Here is a 23,051-nt window from a genome sequence, read left to right on the forward strand (position 1 = left end):
CCTATGGACGGTGCAACGTGTTCTTACTCCACGTGTGGTCTGCCTACATGTGACTAATCAGGGTGGGTCAGGATGCTTGTCCATATACCTGTTAACGGCGATTACCTACGTGACGGCACCCCAGAATTATATCACCCTAATGGCAGCCCTGAAAAGCACAAGGGTAGACCGCGGTCTCTCCTACAGTGCGAAACTGGGGACTTATTAATCTTTACCTCTGCTGGGGTATCGATCTTCCTCTATTTGGACTAAATCATCTATTACCCCTCGGCGGCCCTTTTCGTTGCAACAGCAGGGTCCTAGCAGTGAGCGTCTTTTTAGAATAGAATGAATTGTGTTTGATGAATTTCCCTAGTACGGGCTCCGCATCGGGAAGTGGAGAGTTATACTAATGTCTGGCAGCCTCTCTAAAAAGAACCTGAGTCCACTTATCCCAGCTAGTAGTTCGTTCTGTGTCTCTCACACTCTATGTGATCCTTCAGGGTTCTTCAAGGGCTATGTGAGCGCATCACAACCCTACGCGTATAAGGACGTCCGCCCGAATAAGAACCAGTCGACCAATACCATAATCCATTACGACGCTGAGCAACGGATTTCCAAAGCCCAACCTGGGACCGAAAACTGTCCACTGGGCTGCTTATTTAACCAGAAACTAAAAGATGTCTTATTATTTTTTCTCCTCCATTCGACCCAGTCTTAGGCGACCGTGTTCGTGCACATATACCTGTGCTTTTGGATATTGGAATCGACACTTATCCAGCTCAACCATTCCACGACCTTGCCGTAAAAGCTACATCGGCAGACGGATTCGCGTAGTCATATGGAGGCTCCACACGGATGAGTTTAACAAACATACATTCCGGTATCCCTAAGCGCTGCACGGTGTTGTAACAGACCCATTAACTAACGCCGGGGTCTATCTAATCTCCGCAGTCATGCCTGGTGGCAACAACATACACCAGCGCGCGTATGTGACGGAGGCGATAAAATGACAAGAAAGATGGACCATCTGATAGGGCTCTGTATGCCCGGTAGTGTAATTCCACATACTTTTTTATGTTATACAAGACAAGGTTTTTTTAACTTGATATTATATAGGGGTTGCTGAAGTTACGTCCACACCCGGCTTTCCTCCCCATAAAAGTGGTTCGGCCTTTCATTGATCTACACACTCAACTACTACGTAAATTTGACGAACTCCGTGACGGGGACAAACAGTTTCGCACTCCTGGACATCCGTGATACTGATAAAATACAGCGCTCGCTTTCTAATTGTTGGTGACACGGACAAAACATTTATGTAACACGCCACAACTCTCGGGGCTCTCCTCGCCGATACTCGGCATGTAGCACACCATGCCCAGAAGGAAAAGGACTACCCCTGTTTCCTCTCAGTGGATTCATCTGGGGTAGTAACGTGTCCATCATCCCGCCTTATGGTTCTTGGGCTCACATTTACTCCCAAAGCTCCCACATCACCCTCATGCGTTCTACCAGGCTCAGCTTCATATACATTGCCCGCCTTGCCTAAGCGTGTATTCTAACCCACAGGACTCCCCTATCGCGTCAATCCATAGTCCTTGGTCAGTACCCTTGGCCTTCAATTATGCCGCTCTTCTGTGGTCAACATCAAGCAGATACCTGCAGCTTTGCTCCGCAGTTTTACATTCATGCCACTTTTTCACTCCGACCCCAGCCGCTACATAAGGCTGGAAGATCACCTAATGGAATGGATATGAGCAAGCACTCGAAGAAAAAAAGACGGTTACACCTTGTAAACTGTTGTTCTTCGAAGTGTGTTGTCAGTATCATTCCACACCGCCGCCTCCTTCCCCCACTGTCGGAGTATGCCGGCAAGAGAACTGGGAAACCATGGTGTCGGCAGGGGTATATATCAGGCAATAGTGACGCCATACCTCCAGGGGCGCGCTCCTGCCGACCACCGGAGTGTTTCTAATGCTTTGGGAAATTCTCTGACGTAACATGCACGCGGCGCGCGCACACCTAACTGGAATGGATATGAGCAACACATCTCGAAGAACAACAGTTACAAAGGTGAGTAACCGTCTTATGTTCACTGCATTTGCAAACAACCTGAAGAAAGCGGATATAATTTTTTTTATCAAATTGGATAAGTCCACCAGAAAATAAGTATTGCCCCACTAGCAGAGTTCAGCATGTTTTAAACAGAATGCATATTTCATATTGTAAAATGTGTATTGCAGCGTCAAAGGTGAAGTGGTATTTATGGAAAAGAAATAATCTACCAAACTGTAGCCATATAAGAGTTGCAGTGATTTGGACCTATAACAGACCTATGTGCCAAACTATTTTAGTCCTTCTGTCTTTAATTCAGCCTTCCTAATCCCAACATTATGGAATCGTGTCAGTTACCTAATGGGAGACAGCCCTGAAGAGAACATTGTCATTATCACAAAAAAAAATGTTAGCCTGGCAACTAAGACTTTAAAAAAAGAGAACGCTATTGGATAGTTTCAACCCATTTTACTTGCGTAGTTACCTATGGAATTGAACTCAGAAATATGCAACTCTGGTTTTTGTACATGCCATTTTGTACCACTAGCATACTAACCACTTAATTTTTGGCCCTATTCTTGAAATATCTGGTAGCTCCATAAGTAGTACCTATTAGTCTGGCTAAGTCTACATGACAATACTGTTACACTGGTCACCCCACATACTTTTAGAGAATTCTTTAAAAGAATTCTCTTTGGAGAACAGATGCAATGGCCCCTGTATGGGTATAAAGAAGATGAGTGTAATTGCTGTGCTGTGGAATCCTGGTAAACAGGTGGTTGTTTCTATTCAAGCCACTAACCAACCTCTTTCTGCATTAGGATCTGTCCTCTTGGTGCATTTATGTGTTTGATAAACAAGAATTACGAAAAGCTTTGCCCACTTTTAGTCTCCACTTCTTAATATACTATTCTAACTTCTAGGTTTCTTGTACCTTTTTAATTGTTTCTTATTGGTTTGTTTCTCTGCAGGACTATATGCAGAACGTTCACGGAAAAGAAATTGACCTTTTGAGAACTACTGTGAAAGTGCCAGGAAAGAGGCCACCTCGAGCGACATCAGCTTGTGCACCCATCTCCAGTCCCAAAACCAATGGCATGTCCAAAGACATGAGCAGTTTACACATCTCTCCTAATTCAGGTAAAAGAATAGCATGTTGAGCAAAACAAAAGGATTTATGTTCTCTTCCAGTCAAATACGTTAGTGTGTGTGAGTGCATGTGTGTGTTCAGACATACATACCACCTATGTGGGAAAGATGGCTATGAAATAAATTACAAATTCATGTGACAAATGACATCCATGACTCTTAAACTTTCCCTCTGTCTACTAGTCCATTTCCCACAAAAGATCTCAAACCTCTGAGCATCTTTAAGCTGCTACCTTTTTATTTATTTTAAAGTGCTTAGCCAGTGAAATATTTCCTTATTTCCCTTCTAAATTACACAAAGGCTCACAATGAGAAATATTCAGTCCTGTCCCAGTGCAAAGTTGCATCCCTGCTGGGCTAGAAACAGGAGATTTATGCCATTGGAAAAGGGCGCGTCCAACTTGCCAGTGGGATTCACAGCACCCATGTCTAACTTCTGTCTCTTCCCTTTCCATGTTATTGTCAGCTGTTGGAAGCTGGGTCAGAAGAGGAACATCTTCATTTGCAGAATCTTCCCATACGCTATGCTGCAGAAAGTGAGAGAGCAGCTTTCTTTTTAAAATGTCCCATGCTCCTCCCAACCAGCAGCAGGAAACAGCACGTATGGGTGTAAGCTTCATTTCTTAGAGAACATAAGAATGGCCATACCAAGGATCTGTCTAGGCCAATATCCTGTCTTCTGACAGTGGCCAGTGCCAGATGATTCAGAGGGAAGGAGCAGAACAGGGCAATTTTTGAGTGATCCATCCCCTGTCGTCCAGTCCCAGATTCAGGCAGTGGGACGTTTAGGAGCACCCAGACAATGGGATTGTGTCCCTGACCATCTTCGCTAGTAGCCCTGGATGGACCTGTCCTCCATTAACTTATCTAATTCTTTTTTGAACCCAGCTATAGTTTTGGCCTTCATAACATCTCCAACAATGAGTGCTACAGATTGACTGTACATTGTGTGAAGTATTTCCTTATGTTTGTTTTAAACCTGCTCCCTATTGACTTCATTTGGGTGAACCATGTTTTTTTGCATTATGTGAAGGGATAAATAACACTTCCCTGTTCATGTGCTCCTTGCCATTTCTGAATTTATAAACCTCAGTCATATTCCCCCTTCATAATCTCTTTTCTAAGATGAACCAGTCAGTCTTTTTAATCTGTCCTCATATGGAAGTTGTTCCATACCCCTAATAATTTTTTTTGTCCTTTTGTGTACTTTTTCCAATTCTAATACACCTCTATCCCAATATAACGCTGTCCTTGGGGAGCCAAAAAATCTTATTGGGTTATAGGTGAAACCGTGTTATATCAAACTTGCTTTGATCCACCAGAGTGCGCAGCCCCACCCCTCCAGACTGCTGCTTTACCATGTTCTGTCGGGTCGCATTATATTGGGGTAGAGGTGTATATCTTTTTGGAGATGGGGCAACCAGAACTGCATGCAGTATTACATAAGAACATAGGAATAGCCATACTGGGTCAGACCAAAGGTCCATCTAGCCCAGTGTCCTGTTTTCCGTCAGTGCCCAATGCCAGGTGCCACAGAGGGAATGAACAAAACAGGTTATCATCAAGTGATCCATCCCATCGCCCATTCCCAGCTTCCGGTAAACAGAGGCTAGGGACACCGTCCCGGCCCATCCTGGCTGATAGCCATTGATGGATCTATACGCCATGAATTTATCTAGTTCTTTTTTGAACCCTGTTATAGCCTTGGCCTTCACAACATCCTCTGGCAAAGAGTTCCACAGGTTGACTGTGCGTTGTGTGAAAAAATACTTTTTTGTGTGTTTTGTATGTTGCCTATTAATTTCATTTGGTGACCTCTAGTTCTTGTGTTATGAGATGGAATAAATAACACTTCCTTCTTTACTTTCTCCACACCAGTCATGATTTTATAGACCTCTATCATATCCCACCTTTAGTTGTCTCTGTTTTCCAAGCTGAGAAGTCCCAGTTTTATTAATCTCTCCTCATACGGAAGCCGTTCCATTCCCCTAATCATTTTTGTTGCCCTTTTCTGAACCTTTTCCAATATATCTTTTTTGAGATGGGACGCCCACATCTGCACACAGTATTCAGAATGTGGGCGTACCATGTATTTATATAGTGGCATTATGATATTTTCAGTCTTTCCTGATGGTTCCTTATATTCTGTTAGCTTTTTTGACTGCCGCTGCACATTGAGAGAGTGTTTTCAGAGAACTTTCAACAATGGTTCAAGATCTTTTTTTTTTTTTTTTTGAGTAGTAACAGATAATTTAGACCCCGTCGTTCTGTAGTTATAGTTGAGATTGTGTTTTCCAGTGTGCATTACTTTGAACTTATCAACACAGAATTTCATCTGCCATTTTGTTGCCCAGTCACTCAGTTTTGTGAGATCCCTTTGTAACTCTTTGGAGTCTGATTTGGACTTCACTATCTTGACTAATTTTGTATCATCTGCAAACTTTGCCACCTCACTGTTTATCACTTTTTCCAGATCATTTATGAATATGTTGAACTTGTACTGATCCCAGTACAGATCCTTGAGGGACCCTGTTATTTTAACTTCTCCACTGTGAAAACTGACCATTTATTCTTACCCTTTGTTTCCTATTTTTTAACCAGTTACTGATCCATGAGGACCTTCCTTCTTACCCTGTAACTACTTACTTTGCTTAAGAGCCTTTGGATGAGGGACCTTAAGAACAAAAGAACGGCCATACTGGGTCACACGAATGGTTGATCTGGCCCAGTATCCTGTCTCTGACAGTGGCTAGTGCCAGATGCTTTGGGGGGATGAACAGAACAGGGCAATTTTTGAGTGATCCATCCCCTGTTGACCAGTCCCAGCATCTGGCAGTCAGAGGCTTAAGGACTCCCAGAGCATGGAGTCAAAGGCTTTCTGAAAGGCCCAGTACGGTGTATCCAGGGGATCACCCTTGTACCCATGTTTGTTGACACACTCAAAGAATTGTAATAAACTGGTGAATCATAATACCCTTTACAAAAGCCATGTTTACTCTTCCCCAACAAATCGTATTCTTCTAGATGTCTTATAAGTCTCTTCTTTTCTATAGTTATAACTAGTTGGTTGGTATTGAAGTTAGGCTTGCCAGCCTGTAATTGCCAGGGTTGTTTCTGGAACCTTTTTAAAAAATCAGCATTACATTAGTTATACGCCAATCATCTGGTTCAGAGGCTTATTTAAGCAGTAGCTTATATATCATAGTTAGTAGTTCTGCAATTTCATGTGTGAGTTCCTTCACAATTCTTTGGTGATACCATCTGATCCTGGTGACTTATTACTGTTTAATTGATCAATTTCTTCCAAAATCTCCTCTATTTACACCTTAAATTTGTCATCTAAGAAGAATGGCTTAGGTGTGGAAATCTCCCTCGTATTATCTGCAGTGAAGACTTGATGCAAAGAATTAATTTAGCTTCTCCACAACGGCCTGGTCTTCTTTGAATGTTTCTTTAGCACCTCAATCGTCCAATGGCCCCCATTAGTCGTTCGGCAGGCTTGCTGTGTCTGTACTAAAAAAAAAAGTCACTGTTGTTGCTGATCAGACACCTCTTAGTCACCCAAACAGCCAATTTATCAGAACACTGCTGATCACTGGGAGGGTTTTTCCCCTTTATTACTCAGTTAACAATCAAATTTGATATTTGTGACCTTGAATGTAGTTAGCATAACAGATTTTTCACTCACATTTGAAGGGAGTGGATGGATTGTTGCTCTTTACATTTAAAAAATGTAAATAAACCCTTTAAGTATTTTACATTTTTTTTAAATGTATGAGGCAGTGAAGTTACTTAGTAAGCAAAAGAGGCTTTATAATCCTGATGTGAGTGTCTCTGAAAGGCAGTTATACTGTTTTGGCATCCTCTTGAACCAACTAGAGTGAGGTATATATCCAGGTCATTCTGTATAGACATCAGTCCTTGCACAGCATATGCTGTCCTCCAGTGCGTGATGTAGGAGGAGAGCCGAACTGCCGCAAACCCTTATTAATAGGATTGTGGAAAGGTTCACACTGAGAGGTGCAGGTGCATATGGCATCTTTCCCATTGTCCAGCTTGGCCTATCGTTTCAATATTAGCTCTGTGCTTAACGTCACTCACTGGAGCAAAGCAGGGCCAGACTACAATTAAATGCCAAATGGGGAGTGGCGTTGAGGGAATAGTTCCTGTCTCAGGGCAGCAGAATTTCTAGTGCCCTTTCACTACTGCCCTTTAACAGACATGGGGGTGGGCGAGTAGAGTGGGGATGTTATAGTTAGACTGGCCAGCCAATTGGCAGCATGACAAAACCAACAGCTCTGCTCTCGGGAGCCAAGATCTGTAGGACAAGGTTCTTATTCCTGTGTCATCCTTTGTTGGGAATTAGCAGCTCTGCCCTCCTACCATTCACCGGTGCTATTCTCACAAGACCGTTGAGGAGAGTATCAGCCCAACAAAGGTTACAAACCTCTAGAAATATGCTTTCAACTTTCTCCATGAGACTTCGATGACCTGGAACTAACAAGCTGCTTCTCACTTCCCACAGGGCAGGTGGATGGATTGCTCTAGTACTGAAAGTTTGGCGCCAACACCGCCCCCTCTCAGGAGTTACTTGCCCAGCACTTAGGAATGATCCTTCTGCCTTCTGTCCAGCAGAACTTGAACTGTCCATTCCATGGGCAGAGCAGATAGAAAGGTCGGAAGAAAGCAAACTGTAGTGAGAGTCTGAAATGGAGGAGATTCTCTTTCTCATGCCACTAGCTACATCCTCCACATGCCAGGGTGGGTAATTAAACAAGACCTACCTCTCCTAGGGCAGGCTTCTCAACATTCAGAGGATCCTTAGGGTGGTTCTGCACCATAAACCTTGTCTTTCTACCAGGGCTGGCACCCAGGTATGGTTGATGCCATCATTGTCAGAGCCCTCTTCATGGCTTACTAGGACAGCTATTAATATTGAGTGGCTGAAGTCTCCCCTGCACCTAGCAAAACTGAGTGAGTTGGGTGCAGTGAGGAATGAAAGGGAACTGAATGGTCAGACCACTCTCACTACTTCTCCTGTCCTGCTTTGAAGGTTATGCCCCATAGTGGTTTCCATCATTCAATTCATGCAGCCATTCTTTAGCCTGTGTGTGTCTTAGACAAGCAACTCTTTCATTTCCTTGGCTAGGGGACTGCTTCATGTGGATCCCTGATTATTATTTTTTTTTTTACATAAACTGATTGCAGAATTGTCAGTTTGTATGATAACAGAGCAAAGAAGATGGTATATATTAAAGGATAGCAGAGCTCTGTAGCCTTAAGTATGTTATTTTTTGTGCTGTCTGATCCACAATCTCTTAGCAGTAGCATGGTAGTGGTCTCTTTCAACAGAACTTCCCAAAAGTGGGAAGTACATAATTTGTTATCCATCTAACTCTGTGCCCAAGGATGCCTTCCTTAGGATTCCATTGAGAGAACAAAGACAAAGTCAAGTGTTGAGAGAGTTGCTGCATCCTAATCCCTATCAAGGGTGATATAATTTCCATAGTTGAAGAGGGAGCTACAAGAGTCTTCCATGAGAGCACTCTTTCTTACTTTTTAAGCTCAGTTTGGTTCAAGAGAGAAGAATCTGGCTAAAAATGTGAAACCAAGAGCAAAAAGATCCTCCAGAGGGACTTCTCCCTCTTCCTTTATAGAGACTTTTTTTTCAGCTCTATAAATCTGACTTTCTGGGGGCTTTTTGAAACCTTTGTTTTAAGGTTCTTGAATCATCAGATTCACAAAAGAGACCTCCTGAACATCCACAAGTGTCTATTTGAGCATCCTAGAAAGATTATGGGGATTCTGAGGAGTTGGTACCAGGTAATGAAAGGTGAATGAGCGCAAACTGTCTCAGGATGTATATAAAAGAGGAGTGATGGGACCAGTGTCATCCTAATAGGCCCACAGGTGTGGATTCTCTCGACCGGTGTAAATATCAGCCTCTTGTCCATGGATGTAACCTCTCTCCAGAGACATACAGGACCCAGTGTTGCCAGTACCCTGTCAGGTTCAAACAGATGGTTTGGAACTTAAGAGAACAAATATTTTGGTTATGCTAAACAGTTAGTTGATGTCTTCCTACAATCTAGAAAGACTCCACATCCAAGGTCAAGTGGCATTTCTAACACATTTTCAAATACTAGAGTGCTAAAATCTGTCCAAAATCAGCAATAGTTGAAACTTGCCTTCATTTTCTTTGTGATGATTTGTTGAAGGTCTGACCCTCAGCATCTCTTACAGATGCATCTGACTACCTTAGTCACCTTTTGATTTATATATGGGGGGGAACATCTCAAGCTGCTTATTCTGATATTGCCAGGTTCTCCAAGGCAGTGGTAAAACTGTGTCCTCGAGTCATACTCCTGTAGCCAGCTGGAAGATGAGCTACTCTTTGAACCAGTAACTGACTTAATAGTTTTTTATTATCTCAAGTTTTACTCAGTTGTTGTTTCTTTTTACCATTTTTTAAATCAAGACATCACATGTCCTTTTCAGTGGTTTAGCATTGGCCTGCTAAAGCCAGGGTTGTGAGTTCAATCCTTGAGGAGGCCATTTGGGGATTTAGTTAGGGATGGTCCTGCTTTGAGCAGGGGGTTGGACTAGATGACCTCCTTTGGTTCCTTCCAACCCTGATATTCTATGGTTCTATGATCCACCAGTATGTTTGTCAGGCTATTAAATTACCTGGACAGAACAAAGACTGTCAGAGAAAGAGAATTCATTTATTTCTTCCCTGGGCAAAAATTATGGTTTCAGAGCTTTAAAATCAACCATCTCTTGCTTGGTCTCAGCTGCAATTATTGAATAAAAACAAGATAGCATTAAAAACAAATTTAAAAAATGGTACCTGCTTGGGCTGGTTGTACTGTCTGTCAAATGTATAGCAGAGTTCCATTTTCAACATATTTTAGCATTCAGCTCAGATACAATTGAGAGGCTATATAACAAGCGATGGCTTTAAATAATACTATGGAAATGTTAGCATTTTAGAAGATTACATCACAGTCAATAAATTGGTTTGCTCTTCTGACCCTCATAATGGAGAAGGATGCTGGAAACGTTCTTCACAGAGATAGAGGATCATAGCTTCAATTCAACAAAAGAGGAAATATAGACAGGTGCAGTTCAACTCCCATGCACAGCAGATAAGGGTCCAAAATCTGTACATATTTAAATTATACAATTAAATGTATGTTTTGGTTGGTCTTTATATATATTGTGCTGAAAATATTTTTTTCGAAAGCTTTCTCACTATGACATCTTGCACATGAGTATAAAGTGACTGCGAGGAGAAAATGCACATAAATATGTTTCAAGTACAGGAAACTTATATGCAGTATATTTTTCTCTAATTTCAGGTATGGTATTTCACATTTGAGGACCTATTGAAAAACTAGTAGTGGGGGGGAAGTTTCAGTACTTTGTACAATACAGTAATGACAGATTGAAAACGCTTCTGTTTTTGCATTGGAAAAAGTTACTGAAAAACAGTTCTAGTGTACAGCTGATAAGAGTTGGAGAGATGGGATGTGAACTAGCCAAAGAAAATCTTTTTCTGAGGAGGTGATGAAAGGGGAAATTTCATGGCCTGATGTAGAAAAGTGTAAAATATTTGTGTCACAACTGAAAACATTTGTAATTTGACCTTCATTGTGTTCATGGTGCTTTCACAGAAAAGCAGGGTTTTTTCCACAGATTTAACTAAATCTGTGTATAAAAACTGTAATGTAGTTGCCTTCAGTTTGAGTGTAGTTAGCTAAGTGATGTCACCTGCTATTGTTCCCCGAATGGGTAAGTCTATTGTGTGCGCTCAGGAAGGCTCAGCAGATACTATTTTCCCTCTTGGGTATTTCTAAGACAAATGGTATATAACCATTACAGTAATATTTAAACTGCATTTCTTTGAGGGAGAGACTACAGCTAAAAAGTTAGACAGAAAATAATTATATTTTCCCCATTTTTTTAGAATCAATAGTAATTACACAGTCCAGCCTGGGAATGAATTCTTGTCAAAAGTATATTTGGGGACTAAGTTCCTGTTAAAATTTTTGAGATGCCATTAGCTACATAGATTTTGAATATTATTTATGATTTTAATACAGAAACATAGACAGCCCTCTGAGAAAGTAGGAAGGTCTGCACTCCCTTTGCTGTTGCCTTATTTAATCCCCCCATTTTATACAGGCAAGGAACTGTTGCATTTTCCCAGGTTTGATTATTGCTTCAGAGTTTACCATTTCCTAAGAGGAGCAGTTCTCTATGGGCTTTTTTATGCTTGTCATTGTAGACCTACAGTCTTTGGTGCATGATAGAGCTCCTCATACCAAAAAAAGCACGCCTGGCTGGCTTTTAGTCTTATGTGACATAACTACATACTTAAAAAAAAAACAAAAAAAAAAAACCTATGTTAAAAGAACATGAAGGTTGCAATGTCTAATACCCATTTAGAAAACGTGAGATTTATGATTCTTGTCCAACTTTTAAGTCAGCTTCTTTGCACTTATGCTTTGTGATAGCCTTGGACAACATCTCATAGGAAGTCTAATGGAACCCAGCAGTTCTGTGTAGTATCATCAACACAGGAGAACGTACCTTCTTATTTAACAATTATGTGTCTTATTTAGTGTGTCTCCTGTGTGCTACATAAGGGATCCTGTAAAACACATGGTGTCAAGTATCAGAGGGGTAGCCGTGTTAGTCTGGATCTGTAAAAGCAGCAGAGAATCCTGTGGCACCTTGTAGACTAACAGATGTTTTGGAGCATGAGCTTTCGTGGGTGAATACCCACTTCATCAGATGCATGCAGTGGAAATTTCCAGAGGCAGGTATATATATAGCAAGCAAGAAGCAGGCTAGAGATATGAGGTAGTCAATCGGGAGAGGGCCTTTCTAGCAGCTCGAGGTGAAAACCAAAGGAGAGAAACTGGTTTTGTAGTTGGCAAGCAATCAGTCTTTGCTTAATCCTGAGCTGTGGTGTACAACTTGCAGATAACTGAGCCTCAGCATCTCTACTTGAGTCTGGTCCTCAAGTTTTTTTGCTGCAGATGGCTACCTTAAGTATGCTATTCTGTTGGCGAGGAGGCCTGAGTGCTGCTCCTACAGATATTTATTGACATTCGGGTGGCATTGCCGGTCCTTGTTATTCTGGTCTCGCGCTTTCTCTTTTTGGAGAGGTTCAGAGCGCCATGGCCTCTGAACCAGTATTGTTTAATTACCCCCACTAGTGTCCTTGAGGAATGGGGAGTGGGAGGGGGACCTTGGGCCCGCCTCATCTCAGGTCCCAAACCAAGGGCCCTGGGTTGTGTGTGAAACCACTTGAACTAGCGTGTTCCTTCCCCTGGGTTACTTTCCCTCCTCCCGCCCTTGCCAGCTTGTGAAGGGCTTGCCCTCCCTTCTAACACAAGCCAGGTGCCCTTACTAAGGTTTCTTTTGGATTTCTCAGCCCACCGCAGCACTCCTCCAAACTTTCCTTTTGTCTCTCTTCAAAACTGTTCTCTTCTCCAACTCCTTCAAACTGCTCTCTGCTCCAACCAAACCTTCCTGCCCCAACTCCCTCACTGTCTGACTGAAGCAGGGTTTTTTTATCACATGACTGACTGCTGGTGCTCTAAATGGCTTCAGGTGCTCTAGTTAATCTATAGCAAACCTTCCTCCCCTTGCAGGGAATAAGGCTCCCTGCTAGCACTCTCCTGCTGCCCTCTGGCCATGCTGTATCACAATTGCCATTCCTAATATCTGAAAGAGAAACTGTTGAGCTTCAGTTCATCTGCAAATTTGACACCATCAGCTCAGAATTAAATAAAGACTGTGAATGGCTTGCCAACTACAAAATCAGTTTCTCCTCCCTGGGGAGGAGAAATTCTGGGGTTTTCTGACCCTTGAATGCTTGATTTTGCAACCTTAACATTCTTTTAACATTTTTAGTATGACCTGTCCTGGGGGTTTTTTAAGCTAACTGGAAAAAAAGAACCATAGTGCCCCCTATATGGGCCATCTGCATTTTAATCCAGGACCATAATATGCACATCGCAGACCTCTACTGCTCAATCTAAAGGAGTAAATGACAACAGTAATAGGCTGTTGTCTTCTGTGAGAAGAGGCCACTGGAGGGAAATGCTACATACGCTTTGCTTGTGCCTTATACAGCTGTTTGCTAGAAGCAGAAGAATTTGGGAATCTGGAATCCTAAGTTCTATTTTGGGCCCTTTAGGGAGTGGAGCATCATCTAGCGATGTAGTAGGAAGAGAGTCTCAGATATAAGCCCTTGTATCAGAGGCCTGGTATGAGGCAGGACCTACTCACAGAATCTGGCAAGAACGGCTAATATTGCAAAAATACACATTCCTAAGAAGTGCTAGTCACAGAGTACTCACGCAAACACATCCTGGTATCAAGTGGTACCAGAACATCCCAATATCAAGGATGATACAGAAACTTTCCCCCTGGCTAACAGGAATGCACTCACTCCTCCTAAAAGATAAGGTCAGGATGACAGTAGGTAGTAAAGGTGTTTTGATCGAACCAACATGTACAAGGTGATGGGTAATAACTAGCCATGTCAAGGGGCAGTAACTAACTATATCAGAGGGGCAGTATGTAACTGGTTTGTGTTGGGGTGTACAGATCTATCTCAGAAGGAGTGTCTTTCTCTGACCTAGGGAGGAACGGAAAACCCTGCCATTCTCTGAGCTGGTCCATTGTTACAGGCATACATATTTTAGTGGTCCGGTAGAGTCTGCAGGATATTAGTACTGTGCTTCATTGACAATAAACCTGGCTGGGTGCCTTCATCCCTTAACTGATCTTGTAGTTATTGGGCGGTTCGCTTGAGGTCTGCTGTGCCAGCTGTCTGCGCAGGGCTAGGGCGACACACAAAAGGGGCACACACATACAGAGCCAAATGTCTTATCAACATCTAACCACAGGTGATTGCTGACAGCACAGCATATGGTTTTGGCTTATTAATTTTGAATAATATTGTAGCTACATCGGTAACACTGGATTTTCTTCAGAGCCATGCCAGAACTGACCTTGTGCTCTTTGAATCTCCTTGTTTGTAAAATGGTGAGAGAGATACTTGCCTCCTTCCTAAGGGGGCAAAATCCCACCAATAATTGTTGTGGACTGTGCTTTTGCATTCTGGGCCACAACCACCTTGCGGCCATTTATACCTACTTCAGTCATGAGACAGCTCTGCTGCAATACTTTAGTGTTCAGCAATATGAGTTAAGAATGCTTAACCAGCACCTACCCTCGCTTTTCCAGAAGATTACCATTGGAACCCACATGCCTGAAAGAATCATCATCCATGTATATGATAAGATAGAGATTGGGATTTGTGCTTCAAAGGTAGCTCTGTTAATTGTGCTCCAAATACAGGGCATAGCGCTCCTTCCATAACTGGTCACTCTCAAGATGTCATTAAATAGGTACCATGTTCTCCATCACCACTGTTTTCTGTGATGGTGCTGTAACAGCCCAGCTCTTTCCTGTCCTCTCACCTTCCATCTCAAAACCCTCCCTGTACGTGTGCATCTGTTCCCCATGCAATCTCTCTCGTTCTTCACCTACCAAAACCCAGATTTATTTCAAAGATGTCTGCTACAGTATTTCTGCTTGCTTGAACATTCTAGTGGAAAAGGGCCTTACAGATTCTTTTTCCATGTCACCAAAATTTTTAGCAGCAAAATTTCAGCATTTGAAATAGCAGGCCAAAAAAGGGGCAGGATGTTTTTCATGAAATACCAGTGAAATGTTTTGGGCATTTCTGCATACTGCTACCACAAAATGACAACTGGAGTTCCGTATCAGTAATTATCTCTGTTGACATTTTATTTACTGCTGAGAGCAATGTCCCAGCTTTGTAAAAAATATATTCTTCAAATAGCATGACCAGGGACTACAGGATGGCTTTGCTACAGGTAGTCTTGTGGTAAAAAAGGAAACAGGCTAATTGTGGTGAGGTTGTAATGAGGCTCAGCAGTTACCCCATAATGTAAAATTTGTGAGCCAAACAGCACCTGGAAGTTTTCTTCAAACAAGATTTATTGTTTTTCCACCTCGCCCCATCTGCTTGAGAACAAAGGTTTTGCCTTGCTTTGAGACATGTATCCCAGTTCCAGCAGAACTCTTTTGCTGGCTTTCCTTATTCCTGACTTTAAAGGCTTCACTAAGGGCACAGACGTAACTATCCATAATCTTTACTCCCGCCAGGTTATTGTCACATCCCCAGCATCTAGGAGAGTAAGCCAGGAAAATAAATTAACATCCTTAAAACAAAATATCAAGTTCCCTTTCCCTCCTTACTTAGCTCTAATTTTAGAGGCTCTCCAGCTTATTGAGGGAAAATAAATCCCTTAGCGAAGGTCTGAAATGAAAAATTTTGAGTACTATCAATCACTTCCTTTCCAGAACCAGTAAAACTCATAGCAGAAAAGCTTTCCTCACCTAACCTGGAATACATCTCTAACTAGGGCAGGTGACTCACCTGTTGAAGGCAAAGAAAAATAACCATCTCCTTTCCCCTGTCTCTTCCTAACAAGTCCTAGGACCCTATCTGAAGACATCTAAGGGCTTGTCTATTTAGTGCATAGTCCGCACTAACGGGGTCTAAATTCTTTGCACACTAAGCGGCCAGTGTGGACCGTGCTGGGCGTATTAAAGTTCCCTAGCACACATTAATATAGACCCGGTTCAAACAATATTACATTAATGCACTCTAGGGAACTTTTAGTGTACACCAGCAGGATCCACGCAGGCCAGTTAGTATGTAACATAGATAGCATGCCCTAGAATGTACACCCCTTTAGTGCAGTCTAATGCACTGTGTGACAAACCCTGAGGTAAGAAGTAGGGGAAGGAGGTTCTGGGTTTTTTTTAGTGACGTGCTATTTGTGGGAAGATCCCTTTAGAGGTTCAAGCTGTAGAAGGTTAGTTTGCTTGCAATGCCTGTGATCCAAACTGCAGGTTTTAATTGGGGAATTGTTTTTGCACAGACTTACCCACAGGTTGGCTACTTGCACACCAGGTTGAGCAGAGAGGAGGATGGTACAAATTCTCACTTCACGTAGCATTAGCAAGGCTCATTTCCTTCAGACCACACTTTTTAAAAGTTGTATTGCTGTCATGGCACCCCATGCCCAAGTTGTAAACACAACATTTTGTTTATTAAACTTTAAAGGTGAAGTGAAGTTCTGTTTAGATTTTGTGATAGGCGCAAAATAGACCAGCTTCACCATGCTGACCAGTCAGTGTGCATCAAGCCTGCCCTGGGACTACCTCTACAGGGGGTAATTTCCGGATCCCTTCAACTTCTGCTGTATCCAGCGATACTGCCAAAAGAAGGGCCAATTCTAGGATAGTATTACTAGATGTGGACATGTGTCCACCCACTATATCAGCTGCTGAATGGGGCTCCTTCTATAGAAGTTATTAGCACAACTCTCAGTGACTTCAAATGGAGCATACTCACAGGTCCAGTTTTCAGTTATCACTGACCTGGGTTAGATATGAGTTGGTGATCTGTGTGTCTAATGATTTGTCCCAGGAGCCATCCCTTTTTTCTTACAGACAGACAAAACCACATCATAGTTAGAGCCACTGATGTAGAAAGTTTACATCTAGAAAAGTTTACTGTACCAATAAATTGTGGAATGTTTAACACTGTTACAGAAGACTTCATACTATATATTCACCATTGTATGTACATTTAATAACACTGATGTATTCAAAAATGTTTGTTAGCTGCACAGCTGTCATTAAGTTTGTTGAACACTGTTATCTAACACTGTGTGACACTTTGGACATGTTACAAAAATGTAAAGATGCCGTTCTCATAAATGTGAGTTTCTTATCTGTTAATAATCCTGATCATCTATCAAAACTATGCAATGGCCATTAAGTAATCTTATTGTACACTGGAGTGCTTAGAATCAGATTAAGTTGTAATGAGCTGCCTTCCAGACATTATTTAAAAAATGTTAAGTACAGAATTTATTTTTAAGTTAGACTAATATACTTTTAAAGTATCTAATATGACATCATTGGGTTCTAATAGTGATAGTTTTTCCTTACAACTAAAAGTTATTTCCTTTTAAACTGAAATGGAATACATAGCCTGGTCTGTGTCACAGCATATAGTTTCCACAAAATATTTCATTACAGTAAACCTGAAGATTAGTGGCAATAGCCTCTAAAATGCATTGTGGTACTCATTTAAAAAAAAAAAGCGGGAGACAGGCACAGGGAAAACATATTATAAAACCTAATAATACATGGATAAGGTCATTTATCTGTCTTAGATATGTATTGTTAAAATTTGGCCTGATCCAAAACTGACTGAAGTCAATGAGTCTTTTAATTGACTTTGGTTAACTAGTGCGTATGGCCCGTTTTAAATTGGAGGTATTGTGATCAGGCACTTACACCAAAAGCCAGTAAGCACTGGCCAAGTAGTAAATATTCTCAGGATCAGTCCCTAAATTCTTTAATCTGTTCTGGATATAAATGATCAGCAATGAAAGTAAATGACCCAGAGTGCTGGAGTATTCTTCTAACACTGAATATTTTCATTTTAAAATATATTTTGATAGTGATATATTTTGATAGTGTTGGCTGGCAGGGGGGTAAAAAGGAGCAGGAAAGAATATTTTCTAAAGAAACACCTACTTTTTATCTAAAATAACTCTTACACAGTGTGTAACACTTATAACATACTGTAAATGTGCATTATTTTAGCCTATTCCAGTACACTAGCCAGCATTATGCAGTTAAGATGAACTGTTTTCTCTCCTTTCTTTCTCACTTGGACACATTATATGATTATACTGCAGACTGGAAACTCAGCAACTTGTGAGGATTTTTTTTCAAATTTTAACATTAATCACCAAAGTCTCTGTTTGCTTTGATTGGGTTTATACAAAAGAGTCTCAAGTGGATCATTTTATTTCTGTTGCTAATTCAGTTGCAGATAGCCCAACAACACGCAGCCATCCTACACATTAAAAAAATGGTCACTTTTGTCACTTTGCACACAAAAAAGAGTCAAGTCATAAATATCTTGGAGATTACCCTTTCATCCTGCTAGAGGGTGATCCCTCAAGGTCATTTTTTCAGTTCTCTTCATGACACTGTTTCCCCCTCGCAAGTACTAGAGAGAAATAAACCTACTTTTGCTTTCAATATTCTGTGCTTCATAGAAAAGGGAGGGAAATATCAGGGCTACTTGAGTAAATGTTTGGGGGGTTTGGTTTTAAATCAGCATGAAACACTTTTGTGTTCATTTACAAATTTCTTGCGTAGTTTTTAAGTGTGCAGGAAGTTTGAGTGGGATTCCTTCTTCCTCCAGTTCACAAATGGGGCTGAAGTCTAATAACAATTAGCAAGACAAACATTAGAAATATGTTCTGAACTTTCATGGACCTGAATGTAAGTGCCAGAGAAGATGAGATAATTTACTGATGAGACTGCATTTGTTCCAAGCTGACTGATTTTTATGCCTCACTGTGCTCTTGCACTGCATCCGGGATAAAGTCACAGATTTGTCCACTCTCATTGATGGGATCTTGACTGTTACATATTGTAATACTAACCAGTTGGTCGTTCAGACCATTGCAAAACTGCTAGCTCTTTTATTCCCCCAATGATTTTAAAATATTAAAGCCATCAAAGGGGTTGAAGCTGATTTATCAAAAGGAGAAAAAAAAATGCACAAATGTGTTTGGAGTATTGAAGTGCCGTTGACATCTAAAGTCCTAACCATGCTGTTTTCCTCCACACTCCAGCAATCAGGACATCCAGCAAACCCATAAAAAACCAAACTAATAGCATGAATATTCAGTGACCTAGAATACTAATTATTGTCATGAATATTAATGTGATCGGACTTGCTTTTTCCTCCTCTCTTTCTCTCCTGCTCTCTTTTTTTTCCACTCAGCCGGCTCTAAAGATGGGCCATAATGAGAGCATTTAAGAGAGAGAGCGCTCTCCGCCGTGACAGGGACTGGGGTAATAAGGAGAGCTTGATTAACGTGGTGCACTTGGGGGAGAGATGAGAGGATTCACGTGGCCCTGTTGTGGGGGAGGCAATGAGGCACCGGCGGCTGTGTTGCTGCTCCCTCAGATTAATGAGGCCTAAGAGTGCATTAGGAACAGTGACAAAGGTTTGATCTAATGGGCTCAGTCATTTTTCCTTTGAGTGACAGACGCACAGAAGTAATTGGCTGTGCAGAATGGCAGCTCATTGGCAGTACTTAAGGATACATTATCCCCGTTGTGTGGCCCGCAGAGGCTGTTTATCAAAACTGCTCACACTGCAGACATGCATTCGCTGAGCTTCTGTTACAGTGGTAATAGCTATAAAAAAAAAATTAACATCAAAATCATAGCTATTGTCTTTTAGAAAGAAAGTTTCTCTGTTTTCGTTTAAAATGGTCTAGAAAATATTTTAATAATGATGATCTACTTTGTACACCACGCATGAGTATTTTTAGGCCCACGATTATGGGTGATAATTTGTGGAAGTCTATTTTACTGGTACAGGAAGTATGAAGTTAGTTTTTGTCCCATTTCTGAAGTCATATGTTAATTGTGTCCAATTTAGAGGTTATTTATCTAATGCACAGGTAATGCCTTTTTCCGGTTTAGTAGTTATTAAACAACTTCCATAAGTCTTTGCAGAGATCCCAAAGCACTTTACAAACTATGGCCCCAACCTGCAGACATTTCCACATGTCCTTAACTTTACATATGGGAGTTGTACTCTCTTTGAATTTACTGATGTAACATTATTGAATTGAATGGGACTACTCTCATGCGTAGTGTTAAGCACGTATATAACTGTTGGCGTGATTTGGGCCCAAATACTTAACACACACAAATCACTTCACAAAGAATGTAGCATACCCACCTCCAGGATGTTACAGCATACAGTAATAGTCAACAGAATTTGCTCAGAAAATGAATAGCAAAGGGAAACAGTGCAAAGGGAATATAATATGAGCAAACTGGATTTTGGTCAGGATGATTTAACTAGAAATGTCCTTACTTTTCAAAAAGTGCCATGGGATCTTGAACGAAATCAGTTGGACACGGTTGTGGTTTTACTTTGTGACCGAGAGGTGGTACATGTGAAAACATAATGTCCCTAATCATATTTGGAGTTGAAAGAAAAGCGTGCCCTCCTATTGAATCATTAATACCACTTCCTGCAGCACCAGAGTATTTTCTTGGAGTCCTCCCATCTATTCATTAAACTTGACTCTACTTAGCTTGTGTCTACTAGTGAGATCCCAGCCTGAGGTTGTAGGGCTTCAGGTGTTTATTACTGTATTGGAGTGATTACTGACTTTGAAAGAAAACTATTGAAATCGCACAAAGTAATTCACTTAAGAAAACGGCATTAGACAAATATACCACACAGGAGAGACACTAAATAAGACACACAATTGTTAAATAAGAAGGTATGTTCTCCTGTGTTGATGATACTACACAGAACTGCTGGGTTCCATTAGACTTCCTATGAGATGTTGCCCAAGACTATTTTGGTGGGGGAATTGGGGGTTTATTTCAGCCCCCAGTAAGGTCCAGGAAAAAAACAGGGCTGCCATGTTGTAGGCTGATATTGCAACTGGGTTCAAATGGATTTCATAGCAAGGAGACAAGTAAAGAAAACATGTTCTTTTGCCTTTCTCCGTTAATAATCCCTGCCAATAACCTATCTGGCTCTAGTCCCTGCTCCTACTGCTTATGGTACCTAACTGACAATGCTCCTTGCAGTAGATAGTTTTTCCTTCCGCCCATCCCCCATTCTGAATGGGTTTGTGGAGACGCTGTCCAGTTAGTAAGAAGTAGTGGTGCATCTTGATTTCAGCACTGGGCACAAATTCTGCCCTTGGGCCAGCAGGGAAAGGGAAGAAGCACCTTCTTTGAGAGAGTTATGATGGGATCCTAGGTGACATGCTGTCAGATTCCTGAGGGGTGTTTCCAATCGCTATAGGGAAGGTCATCACAACATGTATGTTAGTAGGCACTGAAGAGAGCACAAGACAAATGGGAAGGTGCTGGAAGATTACTTGACTCCCAGAAAAAGTTAGTTTGCCAAAGGTGATTTCCGCATCACTCCGGGAATTGCATTCATTAGGGCAATGGAAGGCTGAAAGAAGGGGAAGCTTAAAGCACTTCTCACAAAAGTAGTGTCTTTCCCCTCTCCTCTTCTACACCCTCATGCCCAAAATAACCCCAAATACAGAAGATTTTTGGCCACAATTTTATAACAGCGGGTCAAGCTGTGGTCTAATCTACTTGACAGTGCTGTTTAATGAATTAGAGGGCATTTCAGGAATATGCAGTATCTTGCAACATAAATTCACCAAAGATGATTTGGTACAATTAACCCTCTGATACCGGGAGTCAGGATTTCCTGACCCTCTGCTCTAATGTATTTTTCATTAGTGTTAGCAGCTGGGGAGCTGAGTCCTCTGGCCTTGAGAGGTTTATTTCCTTTTGGAAGAGAAACTCATAGTGATCATGAAGAGCATAGCACAAATAAACCGTGAATATAGTGAAGGCAGAGTAATGTACTAGAGTTCACCCTATGCCCTATTTTCTTCTGTTCTAATGTAATCTCTCTCGGTCTCATATATACACAGATTCTTGCAAAAAAATGCATAATGGTAGATTACCCAACTCTAGCATCATATATTCACCTCTTACTTTGAAAATAGTGCACTGGGTGCACCCTGAATTAAACCTCTTACAACTCAGTTGTTTGCCTTGGGGATAGTGGGAAATCACAAATGCACATGCTGCAATGAATGCAGGTTGCTTGCATGCATATAAATGATCTGTATCTCACTTTTTTATGGTACAGTTGTGAATTATATTCTTTTTGCGTTTGTAATTAGTGGGTGGAACAGATGGTGAAGGCTTAGTTTGAAGTGATGTGTCCATTAAAATGACCTGTGCTGCCCAGTGATGGTTCATGATAACATATTTTTGTTAAGATGAAATATACTGGATAAAGACAGGAGTTACAGGAGCACTCACCATTAGTGTTTCAGTAGATACTAAAATTGTGCAAACAAACTACAGACTTCTGTAGAGCAAATGGCTGCTTCAGAATAAGAATACCTTTTTATTATCCTCACTTGTAGTCAATAATTTTTATTGAAAATTTTCATAACGTACAATTTTTGTCGTCTCTGGGTATAATTGAATTGGTGGTACCAGATAGGCATTGAATGGCATGAAATCATGAGTTTGGATAAATCTTCATTAGTGATATTTTAAAGATATTTCTAAATATTATGCAACTGAATTCTGTAGGGTCTAGCAATTTTGTGACATATTTGTGAAGACTATTTAATCAGGCAGTGTATGCCATGTGAATGGGAGTCTATTCTCCCCACAATCCAGCTGTTTATTTCCCATTAATGAGTTGTTCACACAGGCACTGATGGGAACAATGCTACCCTATTTTCATCCATCTACGTTGGGCCTATCATAGGGGCAAGTAAACCCCAAGCAAACTCTCTTTGCAGTTTTATGCTGTCCACACTGGCTTAATGAGTAAATAAAGCACAAATTTCAATCCTCATGCATCTTCCAGTGCGTCATATTAAAAATCTCTCTCTGTTGAAAGGTGATTTTTTTTAAGCCTAGACTAAAATTGGGAATGTGCCTTGAATTCTATTTGTGGTGGTCTTTGAAGAGATTAATTGTTTGTGAAAGTGTAATTGAATGATGTGCAAATTGTATCATAACAGGATATTTTATAATATCAGAAAAGAGTTTTAAATGTTCTAAAGCAATCTATAGCTAGAAAGAGGAATTCTTCTTTTGATGCTGTTTTGACAGATGAAAAC

At 41.1% G+C, this 23,051-nt stretch overlaps 1 protein-coding gene across 8 annotated transcripts in view; it reads left to right on the plus strand.

Annotated features, from left to right (window-relative positions):
• AGAP1 (ArfGAP with GTPase domain, ankyrin repeat and PH domain 1) overlaps positions 1 to 23,051 on the plus strand; it is a 651,846-nt gene that overhangs the window by 458,001 nt on the left and 170,794 nt on the right. For all 8 annotated transcript variants that reach the window (XM_075069872.1, XM_075069873.1, XM_075069875.1 and 5 more), the window contains one exon: positions 3,009 to 3,177. In XM_075069872.1, the coding sequence (XP_074925973.1) occupies positions 3,009 to 3,177 (169 nt within the window). The remainder of the gene's footprint in view (positions 1 to 3,008; positions 3,178 to 23,051) is intronic.

The sequence above is a fragment of the Chelonoidis abingdonii genome, chromosome 10 (genome assembly GCF_003597395.2).
Source record: "Chelonoidis abingdonii isolate Lonesome George chromosome 10, CheloAbing_2.0, whole genome shotgun sequence".
NCBI lineage: Eukaryota > Metazoa > Chordata > Testudines > Testudinidae > Chelonoidis > Chelonoidis abingdonii.